At 39.3% G+C, this 26,377-nt stretch overlaps 1 protein-coding gene across 4 annotated transcripts in view; it reads right to left on the reverse strand.

The window, feature by feature from the left end:
* Positions 1–83: 83 nt before the first annotated feature.
* TNFRSF19 (TNF receptor superfamily member 19) overlaps positions 84–26,377 on the reverse strand; it is a 52,871-nt gene continuing 26,577 nt past the window's right edge. For all 4 annotated transcript variants that reach the window (XM_035115252.2, XM_035115255.2, XM_035115253.2 and 1 more), the window contains 7 exons: positions 25,669–25,847; positions 23,756–23,841; positions 6,763–6,927; positions 5,684–5,809; positions 4,256–4,358; positions 2,771–3,168; positions 84–1,832 (listed from right to left, as the gene is read on the reverse strand). In XM_035115252.2, the coding sequence (XP_034971143.1) occupies positions 2,778–3,168; positions 4,256–4,358; positions 5,684–5,809; positions 6,763–6,927; positions 23,756–23,841; positions 25,669–25,847 (1,050 nt within the window). In that variant the 3' untranslated portion in view covers positions 84–1,832; positions 2,771–2,777. The remainder of the gene's footprint in view (positions 1,833–2,770; positions 3,169–4,255; positions 4,359–5,683; positions 5,810–6,762; positions 6,928–23,755; positions 23,842–25,668; positions 25,848–26,377) is intronic.

Here is a 26,377-nt window from a genome sequence, read left to right on the forward strand (position 1 = left end):
TACTGAGATGGTTTGACATGTTTCTAAAATATAACGATTATTTAGTTGAAGATCTATGGTTGAAACATACATATATACAAATAGTATTTAAATGACTATTTATTAACAAATAGAAAAATATATAAACATATACACAAAATTGTAATTTACAGTCTTCGTCCACCCCTTTGAATTCCTGCATGTAAAAGAATATTGGGAAAGCATTTTTGTTTGAAAGCAAATAGTATAAAAAATTCAGTGTATGTTTTCTATTGGCATATACAAAATTGCTTGCCATAGGCAACATAATCAAGACCAATTTGGTTGAATCAAACATTTTGTAAACTGCATTTACACAATATGCACATTTTAAAATCCTGTTCTTGCTTCAAACTTTTGATCTTCATTACAATGGGGCACATACCACAGGCCTTTTGAAAGCAGTTTTTAGAGGTAAACAGTAGTCTCCACGCATAGTCTTAACCATTTTGCAGAATACTGAAATGCACATTGGATTATTTTATTTACAAAGTTTACACACATATATGGTTCTTCATGCAAAAAAGTATATGTATTATTTGCAGGTTTTCACTAGCACATAAAAACATGAATTTTGTAACAGTTTTCTAACATAGTATAATTTCATTGGATGTTTGCTTGAAACTAAACTCCACGTATTTTTTAAGCAGAGGTTGAATGGCCTTCTGTCATGGATGCTTTAGTTGGAAGGGGTTGGACTAGATGATCCTCAAGGTCCCTTCCAACTCTGATTCTATGATTCAAGGAGGCTTGCTTCCCACATTGGTGTGTATACAGGACTACAGCCTTAATTTTTCAATGGTACTAAAGGATTCTCCACTAAATATAACACAAAAGTCTCGGTTCTTTGTTTCAAAGTTTAAAAAATATACAGGATATAGTTTAGCCAAAAGCAAACACTTCAAGTCCTCCTGGTATTATTGTGAGAGTCAGCACTACTCATAAGCACTCCAAATGAAATCAATAGGACTTAAAAGTATTTAACTTTCCTGCCAAAGTACCCACAGTTTTAGCACACCATCATAGAAATGCAAAAAAAGTATGGGAGAAATACCTGGCTGGGAGTTGGAGTTAACAACTTTTGGCAAGCAAAGTTGCTGCCACATTAGAACTGCACATGTATCTGGGAATATGCATCTCTGAATACAGTGAGACTTAGAATTCTAAGTAAACATGCATAGGATTGCACTGTAAATAGCTGTGAAAAAAGCACTTTAGTATAGTCTTGCAATCTTCACAGCATGTTTTCTCCACACAAGTATTTACGCATTCTGTACTGTAACAGGCAGATCCCAAAGTTCCCAAGTTCACAATGAAGTTTCATTTTATGTATTTTTAAAATGAGATTCTTTTTACTGTTGTATATTTGGCCTATTATGTATTAACTCAGTACAGCTTGTTGAAAATCCTGTTAAATGCTTCCTTTTGCTAACAGAAAAAATGACAAACACCTGCTATTAGTAGCCACACACACACACACACACACACACACAATTCTATTGCTCTTTATATTTACATAATCTGCTTAGCAGTAAGATCAGTCCTGCAAACTTTCCTTGTGTCAATGAGACACAGAAGCTTGCTGTTTAGAAAAGAGACAGAGTACCAAGCTGCTCCTTGAAGTTTTCTCATACAGCTGCTGTATTTCAAATGCAACTGCCCGAGAGAGCTTTGAAATGCTGCCAATTTAGTTCAGCTGTTTCTGAAACCTTGTAACATCGAGATCCAGGCCACATTCCATCCACAAGCATTCAAAGAGAAGCACGTTGGGAAGCATTCAGTTTAAAGGCTGCCAAGAAAGGTCCTTTAGATTCCTAAAAGAGAGCAAGATGGCAGGTGTTAGCCATATGCACAGAACCTACAACTGGCCACATTCTAGATGTCACTGTCATAAGAAGATGCCTTTGTCATTTTTATTATTTACTGCTGAACACAAGCTTTTGTATACTAATTATATTCTAATTAATAGGAAAAGTACTTTCAGCCGGTTAATTCCAATCAGAAACATTGGGAACAAAAATATTTTCAGCCCACAGAGTAAGTCTATACTGCTTCCCCAGCTCCCTCTGGGGACATTCAAAGTGTCTTCTGACAACCCCATCCAGTCTCTGTCCTGCTGTCCCCTGCTGGTGGGATTGTCCAGGAATCAGGGATTGTCCAGGCAGCAGCCCTCCTAAGTCTGCCATCTTGTCACTATCTTATTTAAATTCAGGGCCTATACATTATAAGCCTGCAAATGTATTATGCTGTCACATCCTTTTTAAAGTTATAATAAATATAATATTGATATAAAGGGCTTAAGTATTGTTCAAAAATAATACAAGATAACAATTGAAATCAGGAATATGGACTTTAAAACAGCAAGGGGGATCCATATGCAAGTGACGTGGAACCAGTGCTCATCCAGATGAGCTGAGTTCAACTTCAGGTGCACAGAAAGTGATCCATACCCTCCTCGGGAGCTCTTAGTTGTGAACATGTGACTGGAGCTGGGGTCATAGACTTTAATAGGATTGGCTATGCAAATCAGAGTAAGATTTTAAAAGTGTTAGGAATTTGCATAAATCTGCTTTTATAAAGCATATACAGTAAAGTAAAATATATACAAGAGGAGGCAGAATTATTAGTGAAGGATCTTTGAGACACTAATTTCAACTAGACAATTTACAAACTATCCTAGATAGTATTGGTAAAAGTTTAATTGATACTACATAGTACTTCACCTGATAGACAACTATTGCTTTGTTCTTACCTGGCCATCAATTTATAGAATCACTAATTGTTTGGTCAAGCTCTGTTGTTGACAGTGGTTCAGCAGTTAAGAACTGGTTTAATGAAGCAGTGATACTGGAAGGACTCTTACTGGAAAGTTCAGTTGATTCTGTCAAGCTTCCAAAATGAGACTTTGTAGACATGAAAACCCTTAAATCCTGTTCGTTATCTGAATCCACAATGGCTGTTTTTTCAGTCTCTAGGCTGAAAGAATTTTCATCTTCTCCTGTTAGCTCAGGGTATGACTCACAGAAAGAAATACTATCACAGCAAGCTGGATTTTGGATAAGAGGCCAGGCATCTGAAAGATCTCCACAGGTTGAATGTGAAAGAGAACCGAGAAATGCTGGAATCATTTCCCCAACAGAATTAGAATTCCTGCAAGAAGTCATAGGAAATAAAGGATGACTTTAATAAGGTTCAAAAAGTAACACTACAAATCAAGAAGTAGAGTAAGAACTAGTGTTCTTATGTTACTTGTGACTCACAGGTGTCAACTCTAGGGATCTTAATCCCTTCAGCTCCCCCAATTTAGGGGGGGCAGCCCCCTCCAATATTTTATGCAAGTTGGCACCTCCCTCTTTCCCTTGGGATCGCCCTCTTTTCCCAGCTTTCCTCCTGACTTTTGGCGCCATTTCCAAGCGCGTCTGAACCAGGGCAGCTGGGGAGAGACAGGTAGGCAAGACGGTAAGAGAGGCAAGCAGGTGAGTAGGGGTGGGGGGCAGGCGAGGTTTGGCAGAAACGTATTGTGAACAGGTAGAAGGGAAGGGGAGGCCTGCACCCAGAGGAAGATGTGCTCCACAGAAGTGTGGGTAGGGGGAAGAAGGGCAGGTGGGGCCCAACAATATTTTGCTCAAATATGGCAGAATCAGTGATATGCAACCATGTTTCATACAGCACTCTCAGCTGCAAATGCCTGCAAACCAAGGTGAGCAAGAGATTTGTATTTTCTCATACGACAAAATCATGTAGCTTTAGTGGTACAAATATGCAATATACTTGCAACAGAAGTGCTACATTGAGATAAGATGTCTGCAACTGAGTCAGCAAGCAATTCTGAAAATTATTGTTTGGAAACACTCTTAGAACTTCAGTTACCGGCAATGACATTTTTTTCAAGCAAGGTGCCTGTTAGAATGAGCATGCATAGTATTTTATAGATCAAGTACTAAGAAATCACCTCAGGGTCTTCAAAGGGGTATATGGATACCCACCCAGAAACAGATAATTAACTTCTTTTTAAGTTGCTAGCATTCACACCACAGAAAGTAGCCCACAACCAGTTTTTATTTAGTGAGCAAAAGTAATATTGATATTGCCATGAATATGAATTTTCCACGAAGCTGGCAGCAAACATTTGTCAATTCAAAGTTTTTCACTTCACTCTTTTAGTTCATTTAATATTTATGACAGGATATAAGAACAGATTAGTTAGCAGCGGACACAAAGAAAGGTCCTGAATTACCTTTCATGAAGTGTATTCCGAGAGTGAAAAGGGCAGCTATGGCAGCTGTGTTCCAGGCTACATGTCTCATCACAGCACAGGGATGGAATCAAATGCACTGGTCCTAAAAATAAATAAAACTTTTATCTTAACAGATGTAAGATCTTCTGGGAACATGTGTTGGAACACAATGTGCAACAATATTCATATGCACAAGCAGAGCCACTGCTTTTAACAACTACAGTATACAGTTTTTGCGGGCGGGGGGGGGGGGAGCAGGATACTGTTAGCATGAGTTACATAAAATTGGTCACCTATGACAAGTTAAAGCTCACAACTGCCCCTGACAATGTGTAGGTCTTTGATGCCAGTTACAGCCCTATGTGTGCTTAAAAGTAATATCTTAACATTTTAAAATTTCATATCGGATTTCCTGTTTAAAAGGTCATTCAGTGTTATTCTATCTACAACCATGAAGGATGACACATAGCCATTTCTAGATGAAAGACCACATGAGCCATGTACACAACTATTTAAAGGTTCTCTGTAGCCACACTTAGGGAATATGATTGTAAAGCATATCTACAGCCAGGTCATAGCTAAAGTGACAGCACTAACCAGATACCCCTGAACAAAATTATGTAGTATATCATATAAGTTTACAGAAGTACAAAAACTCCCTTGCCCCACCACTGGCAAAGCAATAACAACAGTCCAATGAGGACTAAGCACGTTTGATGGGCATGGAATGTTGCCTAAATGTTGGTGTGGGAGGACTGAAAATCAGGGAACAGGAGGAAATAATGGAGTAACTGGAAACCTGTGCAGGAGAACCACACACTACAATATTTTGCTGCAGGTTCCACTTGTAGCATATAACGTAACAGCTGTCTCAACATGGCAAACTTTCAGTTTCATTTTAATCAGACACCAGAGACCCAATTTCTTCTTTAATATAGAGAATCTGAATTCCAATCCTTAATTGCTAGAATAAAAATCTAATGCACAGTCTGTTAAAGTGCTTGCCAGTAACTTACCGTATGTAGTACTATTATATGCTACAATTTTATTATTATTTCTTTGCCAGATACCTTTTGAAATTACATCATTCTCCACTACCCTCAGAAGAAATGTGTTAATATTTTTCTTTTTTCCATTCCCTATATTCATATAGAATGTGAATGCTAGGAAAGCTTAAGATGTAAGGCAGGTAAAAATATGCTCCTGAGAATCTACACAACGAACTGTACTCAGAAGTATAATGCCAATTGTTTTTGTTATGTTAGAATACTGAGATCCCTGTAGCAATGTTTGGTTACAGAGATTCAAACTCCTATGAAGGGGATAATTTCAGAATTTGGTCATTTAAGTTTTCTCTTTATCTCTTATGTCCCTGCTGCCTGCACTATTCCTTTCCCCATAAACCTCCCCCCAAATGAATGTACTTACGACATATCTGTGATGGGTCCTGCTGACACTGGCAGCATGTTCTATGAGCATACACATTAAGTTGTGGTCTGTCAAAACATGAAAGCTCAGAGCCTTCATAGTGAATATCCTGTGATCTCACAGACCCTTAAGAATAGAAAAGACATTTGAAATGGTTAAATTGTCTTGGTTTTGTTTACAGTGTTTTCTAATCATAACCAGCATAATTTCGCATTCATGTACAAAATATATTCAGCGATGAAGCACTTCATTATGAATCATTCAGATCTCTCTGCTTTTGGGTCCACAGTTAAGATTCTAAAGCATTGTGAAGTAACTATCTAGGCTGAGTATGCACTATACCTTTAAAGCACATTCAAAGCACATTTTGCTCCTCAAAGAATCCTGGGTATTGTACATTACCCCTCACAGAATTACAATTCACAGCAACTCTTAACAGTCTTAAACCAGAATTCTTTGTTGGGGAATGTGCTTTGAGTGTGCTTTAAAGTTATAGTGTGTACCCAGCCGTAGTCTGGCAGAAGTGTAATAGAAACCATTTGCAGAGGAAGAAAGCTGAAGTTCTTTCCAACCAGAAGTACAGGGTAGACCCCAATTCTAGTGTAGAGCTGAAAGCAATCAAAAGTTGTTGAATAAGAAGTGTTCTTTGTCTGCTTTTTTCCCCCTATAAGAAAAATCCAGGCATGGATTACTTTTGGTTGTCTGATAGGAAATTATGGTCCACCTGCTGCTATTTGGCTCATTGCTAATTTAAAGAACATCTTTCACACATGATTTTGGTTTGGGTCATTTTTTGATGCATGTTTGTGTAGTCTTGTGAATGGGTTCACCATATGCCAGGCAAGACTAGCAAGCATCTAGACATGCGGTGGTTGGGCGTATGTTAATCAGATTCACACAACAACCTTTCAATCAATTATTGTCTATGATGTAATCACTCAAGGTGAAGAAAATACTTTGGGAACAGTTCGAAAGTATAATAAGATGCTCATTATGACAATTCAGGTGAAAAAGTGATTGGTTTTAAAGGGAAAGAAAACAAAGGCAACATTATTAAACATATAATATGGAAAACTTACAGCTTGGCTTCTTTTCCATGAATTGCCTTTTACAATAGATAACACAAAGGATGAGGAGTGCTAACAGTACAGTTGCCAGTGCACTGCATATCACAGCAGCTAAAGCAGTGTCTCGTGGACTGGAAGCAGTTGATGGGATTTTCACCAGATTCACTTTTGTAGTGCCTAAATAAAGATAAGTACATACTCATACTTTTTAGCTATATGAAATCAGATGCAAGGAACATCCAAGAAGCACTTAGTGCTTAGACTGAGGAACAACATCCTCAACAACAAATATAACATGAGCATATTTAATACAGCTTATTCATAAATGTAATGCCAGACATAAATTGTTTTGGCATAACTGTTTTCAAAACAGCTTGGGGGTGCTCCTGGATTTAACCTTGTTACTTCAGAAATTCAAGTGGTCCAAAATATAGTGGTTCAATTACTGATTTGAGTTGTATTTAGAACTCATATCTGCTAAAGGTTTTCTACATCTAGCATATTAAGTAGAGTCCGCCACAGTATGTTTTCCAAAGGTTTTCTTTATCACAAATCACCATTTATTAAAACTTAAATTAAAAGTTTCATTTTTAAAATGTTCAGATATTTTGCCACAAAGTTAACCCCGAGGAACAAACAGCATACACAATTTCAGAAAAAGAATCCAAGACAGTGGATTGAAACTGTGGAAGCCTCTATGCACAGAGACTTAACAACTAGAAGGATTCATATGCCACACAGCTGATGAGTGTAACATACATATTTTCCATGCTAAGGAAACTTATTAAAATACTTGGGATGTTCCAAGAGTCATTTTGTCTTAAGATGCAAATGGAGATCAATGTCCTCAGAAGGAATTCATCCAAGGACCTTTTGCCAACTTTGAATACTAATCATAGAATCATAGAGCTGGAAGAGACCACAAGGGCCATCCAGTCCAACCCCCTGCCAAGCAAGAAAATGATCTGGGCCATTCAGTGAGAGGCCAGAAATAAAGGGGGTTATTATTTTCAGCATGCCACAAACAACAGGGGCTGAAAATGTTTAAAGCTGGAAACAGAGCTTGGATCTGAAGTTGTTCCTCAATTCACGTAAGGGGGGCAATAATTCTGCCTGCATCCCATACCATTCCCAAGGACCTTTCAAGCCCCAGCATCAGATTTTCAGGGCATGCAAGGGGCTGCAAAAGGAAGGAGCTGGAAAGCTCCATTCTGCAAACGTGAACTCTCTTTCTTCTTGTTGTTAATTAAAATGTTACAATATTAAAACACAAAATAGTGTTTTTAAGAGATCGGTGAAAGTCGTTTGAAAAGCATTCTCTCTCATAATAGATAAACTAGTATCCTGGGGAGCTGCATGCAATGAATCAGACTGAAAGATGGCTTGAGTATAAACAGCAAAGGACACACACACACACAATATCATTGAATGCTACTGCAGACTGAAAAAGTCTACTTCTTAGCTTCCTTTGCATTGTTAAGTAGTCCAACAGAGCTTTTCCAGGTGTAAAGCAATGGACATTGATTTGATACATGAGGCTTTACAGCCCTCAGAGGCATGAGTGACAAATCTGCAGAGGCACTTTCAAAGGCAAAATTGTTTGTCTCTGTAATGACTTCAATGCCACAGTTGTGACAGGCCATTGAGAGATGTCCAATGCACCATTTGCTCAGACACTGTAGAATTATTTTCATTGATTGAGGCTTGAGGCTGTAGATAAGGTGCTTGTAGCTGTTCAGTCAACTTGCTGTCTTGATCCTTCATTGCTTATTTGTACTTGCTGGGGGGTATTATCCAGGTGGGTCCAGGGAGTTATGAATGTGTCATTTAATGAGGAAGCAGCCATCTTGAAAAGGTAGTGCAATGATGGCTGCTTAAAAACTCCTACTCTGGACCACTTGTGAGAGTGGTGACAGCTCAGCTCCAGCCACAGGCTTAGGCCTGCTTTTGGGACTGAATTGGCCTTGGTCACTCCTTTACCAGGAGAGGGACAGAGGGAGTTCAACCCTGTAAACTCTTGCTGGTTCTCTCATCAGCTTTTGATATCATTGACCAAGGTATACTCTTTGACTGGTTGTGTGAGATGGGAGTTGGGCACACTGTGTTGCAGAGGTTTGACTCTTATCCACTGGACTGGCATCAAAGAACATTGAGTGACTGCACCTCAGTCCCTGCCACTTGCAATATGGGGTGCCACAGGGGGGGGCTATAGTGTCCCCCATGTTACTTAATGTTTATATGAAGTTGCTTGTAATGATCCTTACGGAAGTTTGGAGCATAGTGTCAGCATTATGCAGATGATACCCAGTTTTATTTGTCTGTTATAGACTGTGTACTGGTTTACAGTAATGGGTTGAGTGAGGGTCAATAAGTTGAAAATGAATCCTGGCTAGACTGAGCTCCTGTGGGTGGGTGGTTTCCAGGTCTGGGGGTTGAGTAATGTGCATGTTTTAGATTACACAGGTACACAGCTTGAGAGTTTTCAATTCTTATTTGTTCCTGGAAGCCAAAGTGGCTTCAGTGGCTGGTATACCAACTATGTGAAGGAGCGTCTCCACCCACATCATTCTGCCCGGACACTGAGGTCCAGCTCTGAGGGCCTTCTGGCTGTTCCCTCACTGCAAGAAGCCAAGTTACAGGGAACCAGGCAGAGGGCATTCTCAGTAGTGGCACCAGCCCTGTAGAATGCCCTCCCATCAGATGTCAAAGAGAAAAACAACTACAGGTACCAGACTTTTAGAAGACACCTGAAGGCAGCCCTGTTTAGGGAAGCTTTTAATGTTTGACACACTATTGTATTTTAATATTTTGTTGGAAGCCGCCCAGAATGGCTGGGGAAACCCGACCAGATGGGCGGGGTATAAATAGTAAATGATGATGATGATGATGCTCATTCTTTAACAATCTTTAATAATCTAGCCATTGTGTCTGATGCACTGGTAATCTCTAGACAGGACTACCTTAAAGTGCTCTATATGGGGATTCCTCAGAGCTGGATCCATACACTGAAGTTGGTGCAGAATGCTACAGCAAGGTTACTTGGAGGTGTTCTATCAAATACATATTGAACTGCTCCTAAAGGACCTGTATTGGCTGCCAATAAGCTACCAGATCAAGTTCACATTTTGGTTTAAACCTATAAAGTCTTGAACAACTTGGAACCAAATGGCTGGGGAAACCAAGCCAGATGGGCGGAGTATAATTATTATTATTATTATTATTATTATTATTATTATTATTATAATTAGGATGCCTGCAGGAGTGCCTTGCTTTCTGCTGTCCTGTCAGAGCATGGTGCTTTGCTGTAGAGACTCTCTTATTGTGCTAATTTTGATTGGCAGCAATTGGGGTGGGGGCCTTCTCTGTGGCGGCCTGCTTTCTACTGAATCACTTGACTTCAGAGTTCTGACAAGCGCAAGGGAGAATATTTTGGCACTTGTTAAAAATTTCCCTTTGAACTCAAGCCTTTCTGGCATTTCATGTCAATAATTCATTAATGGTGCCCTTGACTTAGGGCTGCATTTTATTATTATTGGTATATTAATGTATTGTTAATTTTCTGTTCATTTATGCATTCATTGTAATTTGTACAGTGTCTTGCTGGTATAAGATGGTTTATAAATACTTTGCGTAGATGTAGATCCACTGAAATTAATTTCAGCTGTGTCTCCTCTGAGAACTTAGTTGGATACAACATTTTTGCGAATAGATAAAAAACATTTTTCTTTTGTTCATTAGCCTTCATCAGACATTTAACAGAATCTATAATGTATGTAGAGGTGCAAGTGTCATGTCCAACCTACACATGTTCATATTTAGTTGTTCAGACCACTTCTTCGTATGTACAGTTGGTATATACATGTTATAATGAACATTAGTCAAGGGCAGATCCTATTGCCATAATGCCACCCTGTACATGCATTCATTGTGAATGATGGATGATTGAAGAAGGCTAGCTATTATTACCACTGTTCATAGAGGTTTCTATAAAAATATGAAAAACCTGTTCACCAGTGGCAAACTAAGATGACTGTGCACACAACTATTGGTTCCTCTTTCAGACTGCCTTCAGTTCTCTGGAAGCAAGCTATAATCTGTCTCCAGCCCAAATGGGTTCACTCCTTGCAGCAAAAAACATGAGGAAGAGGCTTATTTCTTGCAACTGACAGTTCAACACCATGAATTGCAGTGCTTACAGAAGCCCACATCAGTACAGCAACTTCACAGGCAAAAAACAACAAAGATTTCATGAGACAAAAGATCAGAAGAAAGCAACCCAAACATATTAGCTTCTGAAAACATGTAAAATCTGCTTGTTCCCACAAGCATGCCTGAACAAGACTGAAAGTCTATAATTTCCTGAAAAATGATCTTTGTAGTCATAATGGCTAGTTAGGAGACCAAGCACTGCCAAAATATGGTAAAATAACTATAAAACTCTTACATGTAAAAAAACAAGCTGTTATGCCAAGCCTACAAAATGTACTGAATTGAAGTGAGGAGTCATTTTCATGCGATGACCTCTATTATGAACTCCTACATTCCCTGTGCAACCTGGCAGCAAGAGAAGAATAAAAATATATGTTTGGGGAAAACAAGGGTGAAGGAATGAAAGGGCAGGAAAGAAAAGGAAGTAACTAGACAACTGCAGAATGTGAAAGGCAGCTCAGGTTAATAACAGAGCATGCCTGGATCAAAAGTTCCATCCAAGTTGCCCACACTAATATTGTACGGATATGTTAAAAGGGATGATTCATGAGTCCTTAGTACATAATTCATCTTGCTCTGTTCATACTTTTAAAATGTTTTAAATATTACTTTTTATTTAGGTTTATAAAGGGAACAGAAAAAAATATGACCAATGAAACACTGGAAAGCTTTTCTTTTTAAGGAAATATTTGAGTTGTTATTTCATTATAGAAATGAAACTAAGTGAAATTGTGGTTGTAGTGAGATAGATTTATTATTGATGGCAAACATTTATTTTTCTTTGTACATACATAATATTAGTAATAAATATTTTTCAGATTGTTTCTCGGATTATTTCAAATAAAAATTCTTTATTCTGCAAACCAATAACATTTTTGCAATCTCGATATAAACTCAAATAAACTCAAATACACCAACCAAAACAACCTGAGCAATATTTGTGGTTATACTAAGTAATCCCAGCTGTATAATATAAGCAGTTGCCAATATACAGAACCGTTGACATTTCCCCAGCTTTTTTATTTTATTAAAAATACAGTATGCATATATTGGATTAGAAATAAAACACACACAAATCCTTACTTTATCTTATTTTCTCTTTCTCTCCCCTCCACTCCTTTGGGGCCATGTACTTTCCAGTATTCATAACTTTACACACAAAGCCATTCAAGGAACACATCCAACTGCTTATTACATCAGACTATGCTTTCCACTGTCTACTATGTTCACTTAGAAGTCTTATTTCTAAATTGTAAGAATGTTCATAAGAAAATAAGAATGTATTGTGTGTTTGCAAACCCTGAAAAAACACACACACACAGACACACACACACACACACACCGTACTTTTCTGTGTATAGGACTATGTTTTTTTACTCTAAAATAATGTTCAAAATCTGGGCTCGCCTTATACATACACGGATAGTATCTCCCCCCATTTTATTAAATCGGAGTCCCTAAAAACGGGGGCAAAAAGCACTGATCATTTTATATAATTAAATAGAACGAACATAGATGAATATTGAATAACTTAACACAAAAAATATTACAGCCATGGGTGTAATCCTGCTGGCCCCTCAGACACAGAACAATATCCTATAGAAGTTACTACAACAGCTATTTCCCTGCTGTGTTGCCTCTCTGCAGGCTTACAGCATACTGTTAGATGTTTCTCACTGTCTGCTAGTCTCCACACTCCAAGTTGAGGCCTTCTACACCTGCCTTAGAGCACCTAGAAAACTTGTTCTTCTTCAAGGATCTACGTGTTTGTTCCAGGACTAGCCAACGCACTGGGCTCCTGAGGCAGAACAAGCTGCTGCATGCTCCCAAGTGAAGTGCTGAAAGTTTACTTTGGATTCTACTGACTTGCTGCACACCTGGCAGCATATTAGCAGCTAAACATGAATACAACACATTGCTAAACTAGCTCCTAAGGGTTGGTGCAACATTTGTTCTATGCATGTGAAGCCAGTAAGGTTTTACCTTGTCCTACAACTTCTGAGAACCACCTCATGAGAAGAGAAGACTCCCTGGAAAAGACCCTGATGTTGGGAAAGATTGAGGGCACTAGGAGAAGGGGATGACAGAGGACGAGATAGTTGGACAGTGTTCTCGAAGCTACAAACATGAGTTTGACCAAACTGCGGGAGGCAATGCAAGACAGGAGTGCCTGGCGTGCTCTGGTCCATGGGGTCACAAAGAGTCGGACACGACTAAATGACTAAACAACAACAAAATACTCATATTTTCTCACTGGGGAAATCCAGAAGCTAGTAAATTGATGAGAAAGTAGAGCAATGTTAGACTTCTCTCCATTCCAAATACTGGTAAGTCAGAAAAGAAGAAATCTGGAAGTAAAGACTTGAGGAGCTAAGCAGTTTGAAATGTACAGTCTGAGCAAAATAATATTTCTGGTTTTCAGGCATTTTAGCTTCTCATGCAATCAAAAATGAAATGCCAGTGAAAAATTATGCTCCTTTACTGAGATGGGCAATACAGTAAATTCAGAGAACAAACCCAACAGAATATATGTAGATAAGATCTATGCAATCTAGTTGTTCAATGAGCTGCATCTAGCAGATTAGTCTCTACTTAGCCTTCAATACTGCTTTCTAAATTCAAAGCATAAATACTGTAAGTCGCCTTAAGGGTCAGCCTACTGATAAATATACAAGGCCGACCACAAAGAGCATCCACACAGCATAGGTCAATCATTATCCCATTTTGTCTGAGGAATTTCAAGTTCACTTAAATCTGATAACTGAGCAGCTAGCTCTTTGTTAATAAAAAGTAATGATTAAGTTAAATATCTTGCAGACATATTATACCTAAAACAAACACTCACTCAGCCTCTGGCAAAGAATGATGCTAATTATAGGATTGACTCAAGAGATGAAAGGTTTCTTCTAGTGCTAACTTGTGCAGAAGGCTGGTTAAGAGAAATACTGACATTCTCAATCCCTGTTGTTCAAATTAACACCTTCTTCACCCTTTCCACATAATAAAGTTAAAACATTACAGACTATTGGTATAATCCTTTTAGTTCATAAAACTCATGTTTCTACCTTTGCTATATGCACCAAGATGTGCCTATTAGGGGAAATGGAAGGACTGTGTATGCATCCTGTATCTCCTTCCAGTTTGACCATGAAGGAGTGCGGCTCTACGGTCTTAGAGCAGAATGGAGAAAGTTGAGCCAGGATATCAGAGACCTCCTTTTAGACAGAATTAGGCTCCCTCAGAGGTCTAAAGAGGCCCAGGCTTCTTCCCCTTTTGAAGCCCATATCCGTAATAAAAATAAAAATGACAAGTCAACACACAAAAACAAAATAAGGTAACCCCACCACTTCAACAACCAGAACAAGAAATAAAAATGATATGTATGACAGCAAGTCTGAGAACAAAACTCACAGGTAGGATGGGAGAAATTTGGACAACTGAAACTCCTTGGATTCTCACAATTTTAGGCTGCAAAACTAACCCACATACCTGTGAGTAAGCCCCACTGAATTCGAAAGAACTTACTTCTGAGTAGACATGGTTAGGATTTCTTTAATCACACTGTGAGGGAAGAGGTTAAATCATACCCCACACCCCGAGATAGGCCACAATAGCCATAAGTGGTTTATGAGAAAGAAGCAATAAGACAGGGATTTGTTGTGGCCTATATGTATCTTCTGGGCTCAATATATGTATCTGAGTAATTAATATGGAATCAGGAGAGCGCAAAATATGGTCTGAAGCTCAACATCAAAAAAACCAAGATCATGGCCACTGGTCCCATCACCTCCTGGCAAATAGAAGGGGAAGAAATGGAGGCAGTGAGAGATTTTACTTTCTTGGGCTCCTTGATCACTGCAGATGGTGACAGCAGTCACGAAATTAAGAGACCCCTGCTTCTTGGGAGAAAAGCAATGACAAACCTAGACAGCATCTTAAAAAGCAGAGACATCACCTTGCCGACAAAGGTCCGTATAGTTAAAGCTATGGTTTTCCCAGTAGTGATGTATGGAAGTGAGAGCTGGACCATAAAGAAGGCTGATCGCTGAAGAATTGATGCTTTTGAATTATGGTGCTGGAGGAGACTCTTGAGAGTCCCATGGACTGCAAGAAGATCAAACCTATCAATTCTTAAGGAAATCAGCCCTGAGTGCACCCTGGAAGGACAGATCGTGAAGCTGAGGCTCCAATACTTTGGCCACCTCATGAGAAGAGAAGAATCCTTGGAAAAGACCCTGATGTTGGGAAAGATTGAGGGCACTAGGAGAAGGGGACGACAGAGGACAAGATGGTTGGACAGTGTTCTCGAAGCTACGAACATGAGTTTGACCAAACTGCGGGAGGCAGTGCAAGACAGGAGTGCCTGGTGTGCTATGGTCCATGGGGTCACGAAGAGTCGGACACGACTAAACGACTAAACAAACAATTAATATGGATAAACAGGAACTGACTGTTTATTCATATTAATAATCCACAATTATACATAATAAACATAACTGTATTTATATGCCAATGGAAAGAGATTCAAACACAAGAGGAGTTCAGTTTTCAGTTTAAACATTCCTAAAGAAATTGGAAATTAGCCAGCTTCATGTACGTTGTACAATATTTGAATACCACACAAAATATCCCAGTCAGAAAAAGGCACATTTTTTACAGATTGATCAGGAAGAATATATTCTATCTTCAAAGCTTTGATGTACGAATGACCTTTCTTTTTTCTCCATCAAGGTAAAATTAAACAAGTAGTGTGAATAAACATGTACAAAGCTGACTTGCAAAACACTGAGTATGCAGCCTGCTTGATAAACGTAATGGGGCAACCCTGGGGTGCACTGTTTTCAGTCATCTGGAGTCTCCTCAGGAGGGTGAGGCCTAGTCAGAGAATAAAATACTGAGGCAGCACTTTTAAAGGTAATTTTAAGAGAAGCTGGAGGGAAAGAAGTCAAGCCAGTAAGCCAAAAGCATGAGTAGCAAAAATATGTTAGCTGATTGTCTCAGAGGTGCTTCAGAGGACTTCTGAGCTCCAGGGAAGGAGCAGTCTAGACACAATTTTTTTTGGGGGGGGGGAGGGAACTCAGTATGATGCATGATAAATAAAGCACCTCGGTTGTCAAAAGAAAAGCACTGACTTGTGTTTTTTAGCCTCCAAACAGGGCTACTTATTAACAAGGGAGTTTGGTGAAAATAATGGGGACAAAAAGACTTGGGCAGAACATTTATTTCAAAGTGTGTCCAGCTGAAATCAACGTGGATGTATTTTTTAAAAGAAAATAGAAATAAGAAACCAGTAGGAATGGGTAGTATTCAACTTAGATTGACTCAGAGTGTGGTAGTTGCCCTAAGGGCTATAATGAATGTAATAATGTGAACCCCTATAAATCCTAGAATATGCTTCTAATAGAGAAGTTATGGTAACCTGTTGTTTTATGAAACTGATGATTTCGTCCCCCACTGGGACAGAAGGACAGCTAATATGTCAATCACAAACATACAGCTCATAAGCTAGAACTTAAGTTGATACATGGTACACGTAACACAGGTTCCCAATATGCACACTAACACAATGTAATAGATCATGGTGAGAATCAAAGTTTGGTTAGCAATGCTTATTGCGCATGCGTATTAAACATGAAATGAGATAATGATGTACATGATTGGTTAAAATTTAAATTCTTTGTTTGAAATGTTATAAATACCCCTGCCCGGACCTTTGGGCAGGGTTGCAGTTTTGCGAAAAAGATTCGACTGTAACCTATTGCTTTGCAGTAAACAACAATGGACTCCTAAACTCCTTGTCTCTGAGTTTTATTGGCGTAACTCAGAAGATGAGCCATTTTTGGCTTACAACAAGAGCAGGCCCAGTGAAATTAATGAACCTAATTTAGGCATGCTCATTAATTTCAATGGTTCTGTGAGTAAAACATCATCCAATGTTCTGAACATGTTTCTGTTATACAGACACAAACATTTCATTTCTGCCTAATGCTCTCTCACACCTCTTTCTGCCTGATAGCTCTGAGAGGCCAGGCAGATGAACTAGCTATAATCTAGGCATTACAAGGTTCTGAAGTGTGTACTGATTGATATGGAGAAAGCAACTAGCTACAAACACAGGGAAGAAAAAAATAGGGAAAATTCTCTTCCTGTTGTTATTAATTGTGCACAATTAAGTACAACAACAACAATTTATTATTTGTACCCTACCCATCTGACTACTTATTTCTCTATTTCTTTAATGCATTGAGCTACTCATTTTCCTCCCTTCCTTTACTGATAATACCGTATTATTTTTCCTTTTTTTTCTTTCTTGACTCTTGAGTCTTGATACAAAAGGATTAATGCTAATGCAGAAGTCTCTAAGAATACCTTTTACCTATTTACGCCCTGAGGCAATAGGCTGTGTCTTTGACTTTTGGTTACAGGTAGGTAGCCGTGTTGGTCTGGATCGAAGTAAAATAAAAAAATTCCTTCAGTAGCACCTTAAAGACCAACTAAGTTTTTATTTTGGTATGAGCTTTCGTGTGCATGCACACTTCTTCAGATACAGTGAAATGGAAGTTTCCAGGCACTTATGTAGAGAAGGGGTGGGGAGGGGTGGGGATGGGGAGGGGGGATCACTCAGAAGGGTGGTGGAAATGGGTGATTGACTGACTGATAGCTGTTGATGACCGCAAACGACTGCAAATGGTTTTGCATGAAAAAGCAAGGGTTGAGATGGCTGAAGATCGCTTATCATGTATAATGAGATAAGAACCCGATATCTCTGTTCAAACCAGGTCCCTCCATGGTTTTGAGCTTGGTGAATTGCAACTTATCACCAAGCTCAAAACCATGGAGGGACCTGGTTTGAACAGAGATATCGGGTTCTTATCTCATTATACATGATAAGCGATCTTCAGCCATCTCAACCCTTGCTTTTTCATGCAAAACCATTTGCAGTCGTTTGCGGTCATCAACAGCTATCAGTCAGTCAATCACCCATTTCCACCACCCTTCTGAGTGATCCCCCCTCCCCATCCCCACCCCTCCCCACCCCTTCTCTACATAAGTGCCTGGAAACTTCCATTTCACTGTATCTGAAGAAGTGTGCATGCACACGAAAGCTCATACCAAAATAAAAACTTAGTTGGTCTTTAAGGTGCTACTGAAGGAATTTTTTTATTTTCTTTGACTTTTGTAGACCTTTTGAGGAAAACACTAGCAGGAAGGGAGGTTTGTACAGTGAACAAACTAGCCATTCATTGTGCCTTATTTCCTTGAGAAAAATATAAAGCCACCAGTGACTGGCAGGTCACAGGGGGAAAGTAAAAGGGAATACTAATGTCACCTAAAAGATAATATCTCTACTACCTGCAATTAGTAAAATGAATTCTAATAAAATACAAACCTGCTTCCTAACCCCCATAGTACAACCAGATGGATCCAAAAGGAAGCTGGAGAAAAAAATGCAACATAAATGAGCATCATCCATGAACAGCCAACATGGAAAGTCTACAGCTCTGTGACAAAGGACATGCTATGGAAGCAGAAGGACCCATGGTGCAATTCACAGCATTACTAGTTCAATTTATTTATTCAGTTTCACATTTTAAGAAACCCTCTAAAATAAACATTTAAAAGCCCATTCAACTGGCTTTTAAGAGCCCTTGAAAGAAATACACTTTTCACTTTGCACCACACACCATCCCACTATCACCTTGCAATCTAGCTAACAGCATGAGGAAGCCACGATGGAGCATGATCCTCAAGTGCACTGCATTTTGTCACTTAGATGACAAGTGACTGAGGGAAATGAGAAGAGAGAGGGATGCCACCTTTTTCTCCTTTGCTGCTCCTGCACCCAGCCAATTCACCAGGTAAAGAGATGGAAGGGGAATGTTTGAGGCACATGGCTCAGGCAGGGGCCGATGGAGGTAAGCAAACCTTCCCCAAGGCAATCAAATTTTATTTTGGGAAACTTGAGCCAAACCAAGGGGAGCCTTGGAAGGTTTGTCCTCTCTCTCTCTCTCTCTCTCTCTCTCTCTCTCTCTCTCTCTCCCCCACCCAAGGTAAATGGCAATGTTGTGGAAAAACTAGTTGAAGTCAGCTAGGTGCACACTGTGCTTTTGGCTAGCATAGGATAGGCCTTAGGAAATGAGCGTATAGAAATTTTGGCAACACTGCAATGAATAGTGAAACTGTACCATGTACAGCACCAAGGTCCATATAGTTAAAGCTATGGTTTTCCCAGTAGCGATGTATGAAAGTGAGAGCTGGACCATAAAGAAGGCTGATCGCCGAAGAACTGATGCTTTTGAATTATGGTGCTGGAGGAGACTCTTGAGAGTCCCATGAACTGCAAGAAGATCAAACCTATCCATTCTGAAGGAAATCAGCCCTGAGTGCTCACTGGAAGGACAGATCCTGAAGATGAGGCTCCAATACTTTGGCCACCTCATGAGAAGACTCCCTGGAAAAGACCCTGATGTTGGGAAAGATTGAGGGCACTAGGAGAAGGGGACGACAGAGGACGAGATGGTTGGACAGTGTTCTCGAAGCTACGAACATGAGTTTCACCAAACTGCGGGAGGCAGTGGAAGACAGGAGTGCCTGGCGTGCTATGGTCCATGGGGTCACGAAGAGTCGGACACGACTAAACGACTAAACAACCACCACCATGTATTTCAGTGTTGCTGGTGAAGCAGAGGGCCTCTGAACTGGGGCTACAGAATTCAGTTCTAGTTTTGCCATTATAAGAGCCATATTGATTGATTTTATAAGTTGGGATTTTTTAAAAAAGGTCTATGGCACTTTATATGACTCTTCCAAAAATTCAGTGCAGCCCAAATATAAGACTACTGCTACTCCATTCCAGGCAGCTCACTAAATACAGACCTATGTAATCTGTTATATACTAAGTTTGGATCCTAGAACAATAGGCAAGTAGGATCCTAGAATGCAACAACTGATTTGCTTGCAGGAGAAGACCAATCAGGCTCCAGGAGGGAAGCAGAATCAGCCAACCAGACGGCACTTGTTGTGTAAATAATGTACAGTCATACCTCGGTTCAAGTATGCTTCAGTTTGAGTACTTTCAGTTTAAGTACTCTGTGGACCCGGAAGTGTTTACTTCCGAGTTCCGCCACGCATGCATGCACAGCAGTGATTTGTGTGGTTTGCGCATGCGCAGAAGCGCTCTATTGGCGCTTTGCACACGCATGCTGTTACCGCCTGGATGAAGTACTTTTCGGGGAGCGAATGCCACCCCGGAACCAATTAAGTACTTAACCCGAGGTACCACTGTATATCTCGTTGCTCAGTCCCAGCTCCTGCCAACCTAGCAGTTCGAAAGCACATCAAAGTGCAAGTAGATAAATAGGTACCGCTACAGTGGGAAGGTAAACGGCGTTTCCATGTGCTGCTCTGGTTCGCCAGAAGTGGCTTTGTCATGCTGGCCATATGACCTGGAAGCTGTCCCTCGGCCAATAATGCGAGATGAGCACCGCAACCCCAGAGTTGGTCATGACTGGACCTAATGGTCAGGGGTCCCTTTACCTTTACCACTCTATATAAAAGCATGAGGTTTGGGGGGCATCCCATTCACTGTTTTACAGGGCAGTCTCGAGCAGGTTGTGCGCCCTGGCGCTGAGGGGCGGAGATCGCTCCGGCGCCCCCGGCGTCGCAGGGCGCAGCATGGTTGCGCCGCCCAGCCTATTGGCCCGGTGCCCTGCGCCACCGGGGGATCTACCTAGAGCTGGCCCTGCTGTTTTACAAGCTGCAATAAAGAGCATGAAGTCACTAAAGGACTCCAAGTATATTTCACAATCCTACCTGAATGTGATAGAACAGCAGAGTAACCAACATAAAATGCTGCGAAGACTCTCTTCTAATCAGACTGATATAAAGCAATAATTATTTTCCACCTTTCCTTCAAGGTGCTGTAGAGGTTTTCCCTCTCCCCATTTTATCCTCACAACATTTCTGTGAGGTAGGTTAGACTGAAATATGGTGAAATGGGAATTAGAAACTTGATCTCCCAGGCCCTAGTCCTAGAACTCTAGGACTGCAGTCGGAAGCAGTGTCCAGGCAAAAATCAGAAAATCTGGGTGAATGGCAACAGATATGTTGTCAACTTTGCCACAAAAAAAGCTCAACTTTGCCACAAAAAAAGCTCAAAGCTCAACAACTTTTGTTTCCAGATTTTCACTTTTTGAAATGTGGCAACCCTAGCTACTACATCACACAAAGGGCAAATATGATTACAATATCTGAGGTGACATTTATTCCTCTCGTAACTAAACACTAATAATGTATAATTAAACCATTAGTGATGACAAGGCATGCTTTTAAAATTCAATTTAGTTGCAACTGATTGTATTTATCAAACTGATTTCACTTGTTTAACATTCTTATTTAATAAGCAAAAGATAAGTAATAAACTGCTTAATATTGTTATTTCAGCTTTCTAAAACCTCTCTTGCATGCCAAGCTTACCTTCACTAAAACCGCTATATATACTTGATATGTGGCAAAACATTTGTTTACAAGATGATACATATCAACCTCAGAATTCAAAATGCTGGGAAAAATAAACATCACTGCTTCATATAAAAATAGTATTATGGAACTGTATGTCTTGCAAACACATTATGTGAAGATAAAAGACTTTATCACCAGCAGTCAAAAGTGATGGAATAGAGAAACACACAATGTCTTGATGTCGTGAAAACAGGGAAACTGTACTAGAAGTTACAGGGAGTCAGGAAACTAGACATGCAGCTGCTGTTTTTGGCAAGAGCCATGTGTTAGGAAAACATCTTCTGGCCTAAAGTTCAAAACACTGCTATAGTTCAGTTAGAAAATCTTGCAGAAAATCAATGGTTTTTTATTCCAGACACTGAAATATGAAGCAATCAAAAACTGTGGAAGAGCAAATGTTTTATACAGCTTTGCACAATTGGGGGTGAAAATAAGATTAGCCCACATCTTGACTAAAAGAAGCTATGCAAAATAGGCACTGCCAGTGAAATCGTTCAGCTCTCATTCTCAATGAGCTATTTTTGCTATTTGCTATTTTTTAACCATTCTGCAACCAGTCTTGGAGAGCCAAGACTTATCAAGGGCTTGATTATTATTTTTTGTAATTAATTCCATCTGATTTTCAAAAGTTTTAAATAAATAATAAAATCCACCAGAAGATAACGGAGTAAAATTAAATGCAAGGTTTTCTGTACACTTTCCTACCTTTATTAATAGTTATTCCTTATTCCCTCTCCTCAAGAAAGAAATAATTGAATATATTGTACATTAATTTAGTGTTGTTTTAATTTCTGCTTAAAAACTTGCACTGCCATTGTACAATCAAATTTCTCTGTAAGTAAATGCAAATATTTGGACTTGCTATTTTGAATGAATTTGAATGAATAGGCTTCAGTTGCTATTATCATATGACACAGAATTTTTTGTTTACCCTATAAAGTTTACCTAAGAATGATAACAATTCTCTTGGCCTTTTACACCCCTTACTTGATCATTACAAAATCCTTTCAACTTTCTGATGGTATTTTAACAGCTCACAAGCAGGTTTTCCATGAGTAAATATTTAAACCATGTTTTAAAGAGGTCTACAGAGAGAGTGAAGATGAAAGCTAGCCCTGAAATTTATAGCCAGCTGGGTAATAATCAACTGCTTCCAGCATTCTGTAGTCCTCATTAATGCCCCACCATATTATGGGATTTTAACTCTGGAAGTGTAGCCTCAACTTGTATTCAAGAGCAAACAAAAATTTGCCAAAGCATACACATTGTGATTAATTTATATAGCCACATAACCTTAATATTTGCAACTTTTATCTATTTGAGATAAAGAATTAGCAGTGTACAAATGTATGCTTAATACTTGAATGAATTTGAACTATTATGCAAAACATATGTTCTTACTAAAAATGCATTATTTTATTCACATATTACTATTTTATTTATTATTTTTATTGCACGTATGTATACTGTTCTTCACACAAATAAAAACAAATTAGAAAACTGCACCATGAAAGGCATCAAAATACTAGAAAGATAGTTTGATACCAGAACTCATTATTAAACAGAACTACAGATGTATTAAACAGAACGACAGGCACTGTTGGTTCATGTCAATATTAAAACATAACACATGTGACCCATAGCAAAATGTTAGCAGTGTGGGACACAGCCATTCACAGTTCCAGTTGGTTAGCCATGCCCTTCTGCACACTACTCCATTTCATTCTTCCTCTTGCCATAAAAAGAAGGCATCCATTAAAACCACAAGGAAGCAAGGGCATACAAACAACTCCAGGATTATCCCAACCGCCAGGTTCAGCTTCAAATCTGGGATCGTTCTGCTCAGAAGTGAAGAAGAGCCAAAGTCAACAAGAACAAGGGCTGGGAAACCACTCTGAGAGAAACAATTACTGGTTAACATGCTTGAACACTATTCATCCATTTGTGGCTGAAGCTTGCACCCCATTCTGCAAGGGACAAGGCTCTCAAGTACCAGCAGTTCTGCCTGGGGAAGGGCTGCCTAGTGTTTGTCCCATGTTAAGACTTGGGACAGTGCACTGGGAAATCAGCAGGGCCTAGGCTGGACAGCCTCTTTTAAAAGGCTAGGATTATCAAGCAGTTTTATTTTAGTGATATTCCATTTGCTTTTCCAGGCGAGGTATTTGTGGCAACATATCAATTTCAATTATCAAATTCAATTCAGCTGTACATGTTCAAAAAACCCCAAACAAACCTGAATTCAATATCATACTATTTTACTGTCAGGAGCACTTACAGTGAGGTTCATAAGGAGGTGGAGGGTCACCACAAGGAACACATTCCATATCCTGAAAGCCCCCAAGCTTGGTTTTTCTATAGAATCTGAAAGACAGAGGAACAGATCACACATTCCACATGATGTCTACATAATTTTAATAGCAGGACAAACGGATATATTTCATAGATATGGGAAGAGTGTACTGTACCTAGAGAACAGCTCTGAAAAAAGTGACATCATGCAGTAAATCAGTGACTAAGTTAAGAGGATAAAATCCAATGTCTATTAATACCGAGGACAGATATTAAAGTTCTCAATGGGAGGGGGAAGAAGGGAGCAATGAAACCAGCTTTCCTTTTAGCTATTTCCCCACCACCATTTGTTTCACAGTACTAATAGTCAATTTCCAACACTGCATCACTAAAGAACAGCATTCTGAGAAAGGTTCTGATGAGTGTGGGGACCTATACAACATTCCAAACAGTTTATGTATGGAATTTCTGCCCATCCCCCCCCCCCGACAACAGTCTGTACATAATGATAAACAATGGTTTGCTGTGTTATGTGGGTGAGCCTCTATAAACACCATGTGAAGCACTAGGCTAGCATACTCTACCATCTGTCTTCCCATGCAGCTGGGAGGAGCACTTCTACCAAGTTTCAATTCAAATAATCTTGGGTTAACTGTTATGTACAAGCTGGGAACTGTGATTCATGGAAAATGGATTGTTAAACAACCATCTTAATAAATTCATGGTTTGAAGTTTGCTTGTTTAGCAACTAACCATTACAGTGATACCTTGGTTTACAACCATAATCCGTTCCGGAGGTCTGTTTGTAAACCAAAACAGATTGTAACCAAGGTGCGCTTTCGCCAATGGGGCCTCCCAATTCCCCCCCCCCCCGTAATCTAAAAATAATGGGTTGTAATCCAAAAAAAGGTTGCAAACTGGGACACACACTTCCGGGTTTGACGTATTTGTAATCCAAAATGTATGCAAACCAAGACATATGCAAAACAAGGTACCACTGTATATGATTTAATGTTTTTAAAGTAATGGTAAACTGAGATTCTTTGAAACCAAACCTGGCAGAAATCCTTCTTCCAGCCATAGAACAGGAGTGGAAAGGAATAAATAATAGAGTTTGAAACTTTGTTTAGGGGCTCATGGAGGCTCATCCACATATTTTTAAACCATGGTTTTGTGTATATGCAAACATAAGACCAAGTCTTACATTTAACCATATATGAGAATATTTTAAGCTCTTGTTCTGCAGCTGTGGTCACTCAGATAACACAGATATCTACCTTTTTAAAAGTAGTGCCATCTTTCTGATAAAATTCTACGTGTTGTGCTGTGAAATAAACCAACTGGTTCAGCACTAGCTAAGCATGGTAGCATGAAAATTAGAATTTTTCATGTCCGAGTGATATTATGTTTACAACTTTTTAAAATGACCATAAAAGCATGTGGAATACAGTAAGACTGAAATTTACATTGGGTTATGTTCTGGGGATCGTGCCTAAAGCCAAAATTGTGTCTAGTCAAAACACACTGGGTTCAATGGCAGGTGGGATTGCCAAAGTCTTTTTTTCCTGGATGCCCACCCCCTATTTATTTATTTGCCAAGTGTGTAAAGCTGAATGTGCACAAGCTAAATATGCATAAATTGAGGGTTTACTGTACATGTGGTTAATGGATTTCATAGTGCTGAAATAACGTAATGTTTCTCATTGAAGCACTGAAGTATTCATCAAGGACATGAAATCAGTCCTGAAGATATAATCAGCAAAACAAAAAGGTAGAGTCATCAGTCTATGATGGGAAAGCCAGCCAAGTCTCAGACTGTAGGGTTTTCTAAATCTGAACTGTGTTGTACTAACCCTGCAGACAAGTTATTTCTAGTTTCCTTGTGATTCCTTAACTCACCCTGGTAAGCAGTCTCCACAAACAGCATTGCTGGTAGCAGAACAATTGGCTTTCTGAAATCGATTTATTAGAGCGCAGTCCAAACATGGTTTGCACTTCTGAAAGCCCCTGTCCTCCTTGAATCTGTTTGGTCTGCATGTCATGCACTGGGCATCCTCCCCATATCCAAAGCCACATTCCTGTAGGGATTAACAAGCAAGAACACACTATTCAGAAATTTAGAAGCGTGAATAAAGGGAGATTGCAAGGATGAAGCAAAGACTCAGTGTAATTATTTCCGAGAATAAGACTTTCTAGAGACAAAAGCAATCCTTTCAGCAAGTTCAAATGTGTCTTCCACTACTAATAATCTCCCTTACTTCTATAAGCAATACTTATTCATCTACTTTATTTGAGAAACGGCTAAGCATTTGAATGATAAAGGACTCCATGGTCTCCCACTGCTACATTATTACAGGCTTATGGGAATTATTGAGCTGTCCATTATTAATTAAGCTAGGTACTGTATGTGAAAATGCAGAAGCTCTAAGTTCTTAGACACTTACATCAAAACAGGAAAAATAAAAGCGTATCAAATGATAGTAGCTAAACTAAGAAAGTAAATAACCATTTGCTGTTTGAAATATGCATGTTTCATCTCTATAATAAAGTACGAAACCCTGCTTTTCACTAAAAAGACAAGGCATCATGGATCCAATTTTTAAAAACC

Source organism: Zootoca vivipara, chromosome 4 (assembly GCF_963506605.1).
Source record: "Zootoca vivipara chromosome 4, rZooViv1.1, whole genome shotgun sequence".
NCBI classification, from domain to species: domain Eukaryota; kingdom Metazoa; phylum Chordata; class Lepidosauria; order Squamata; family Lacertidae; genus Zootoca; species Zootoca vivipara.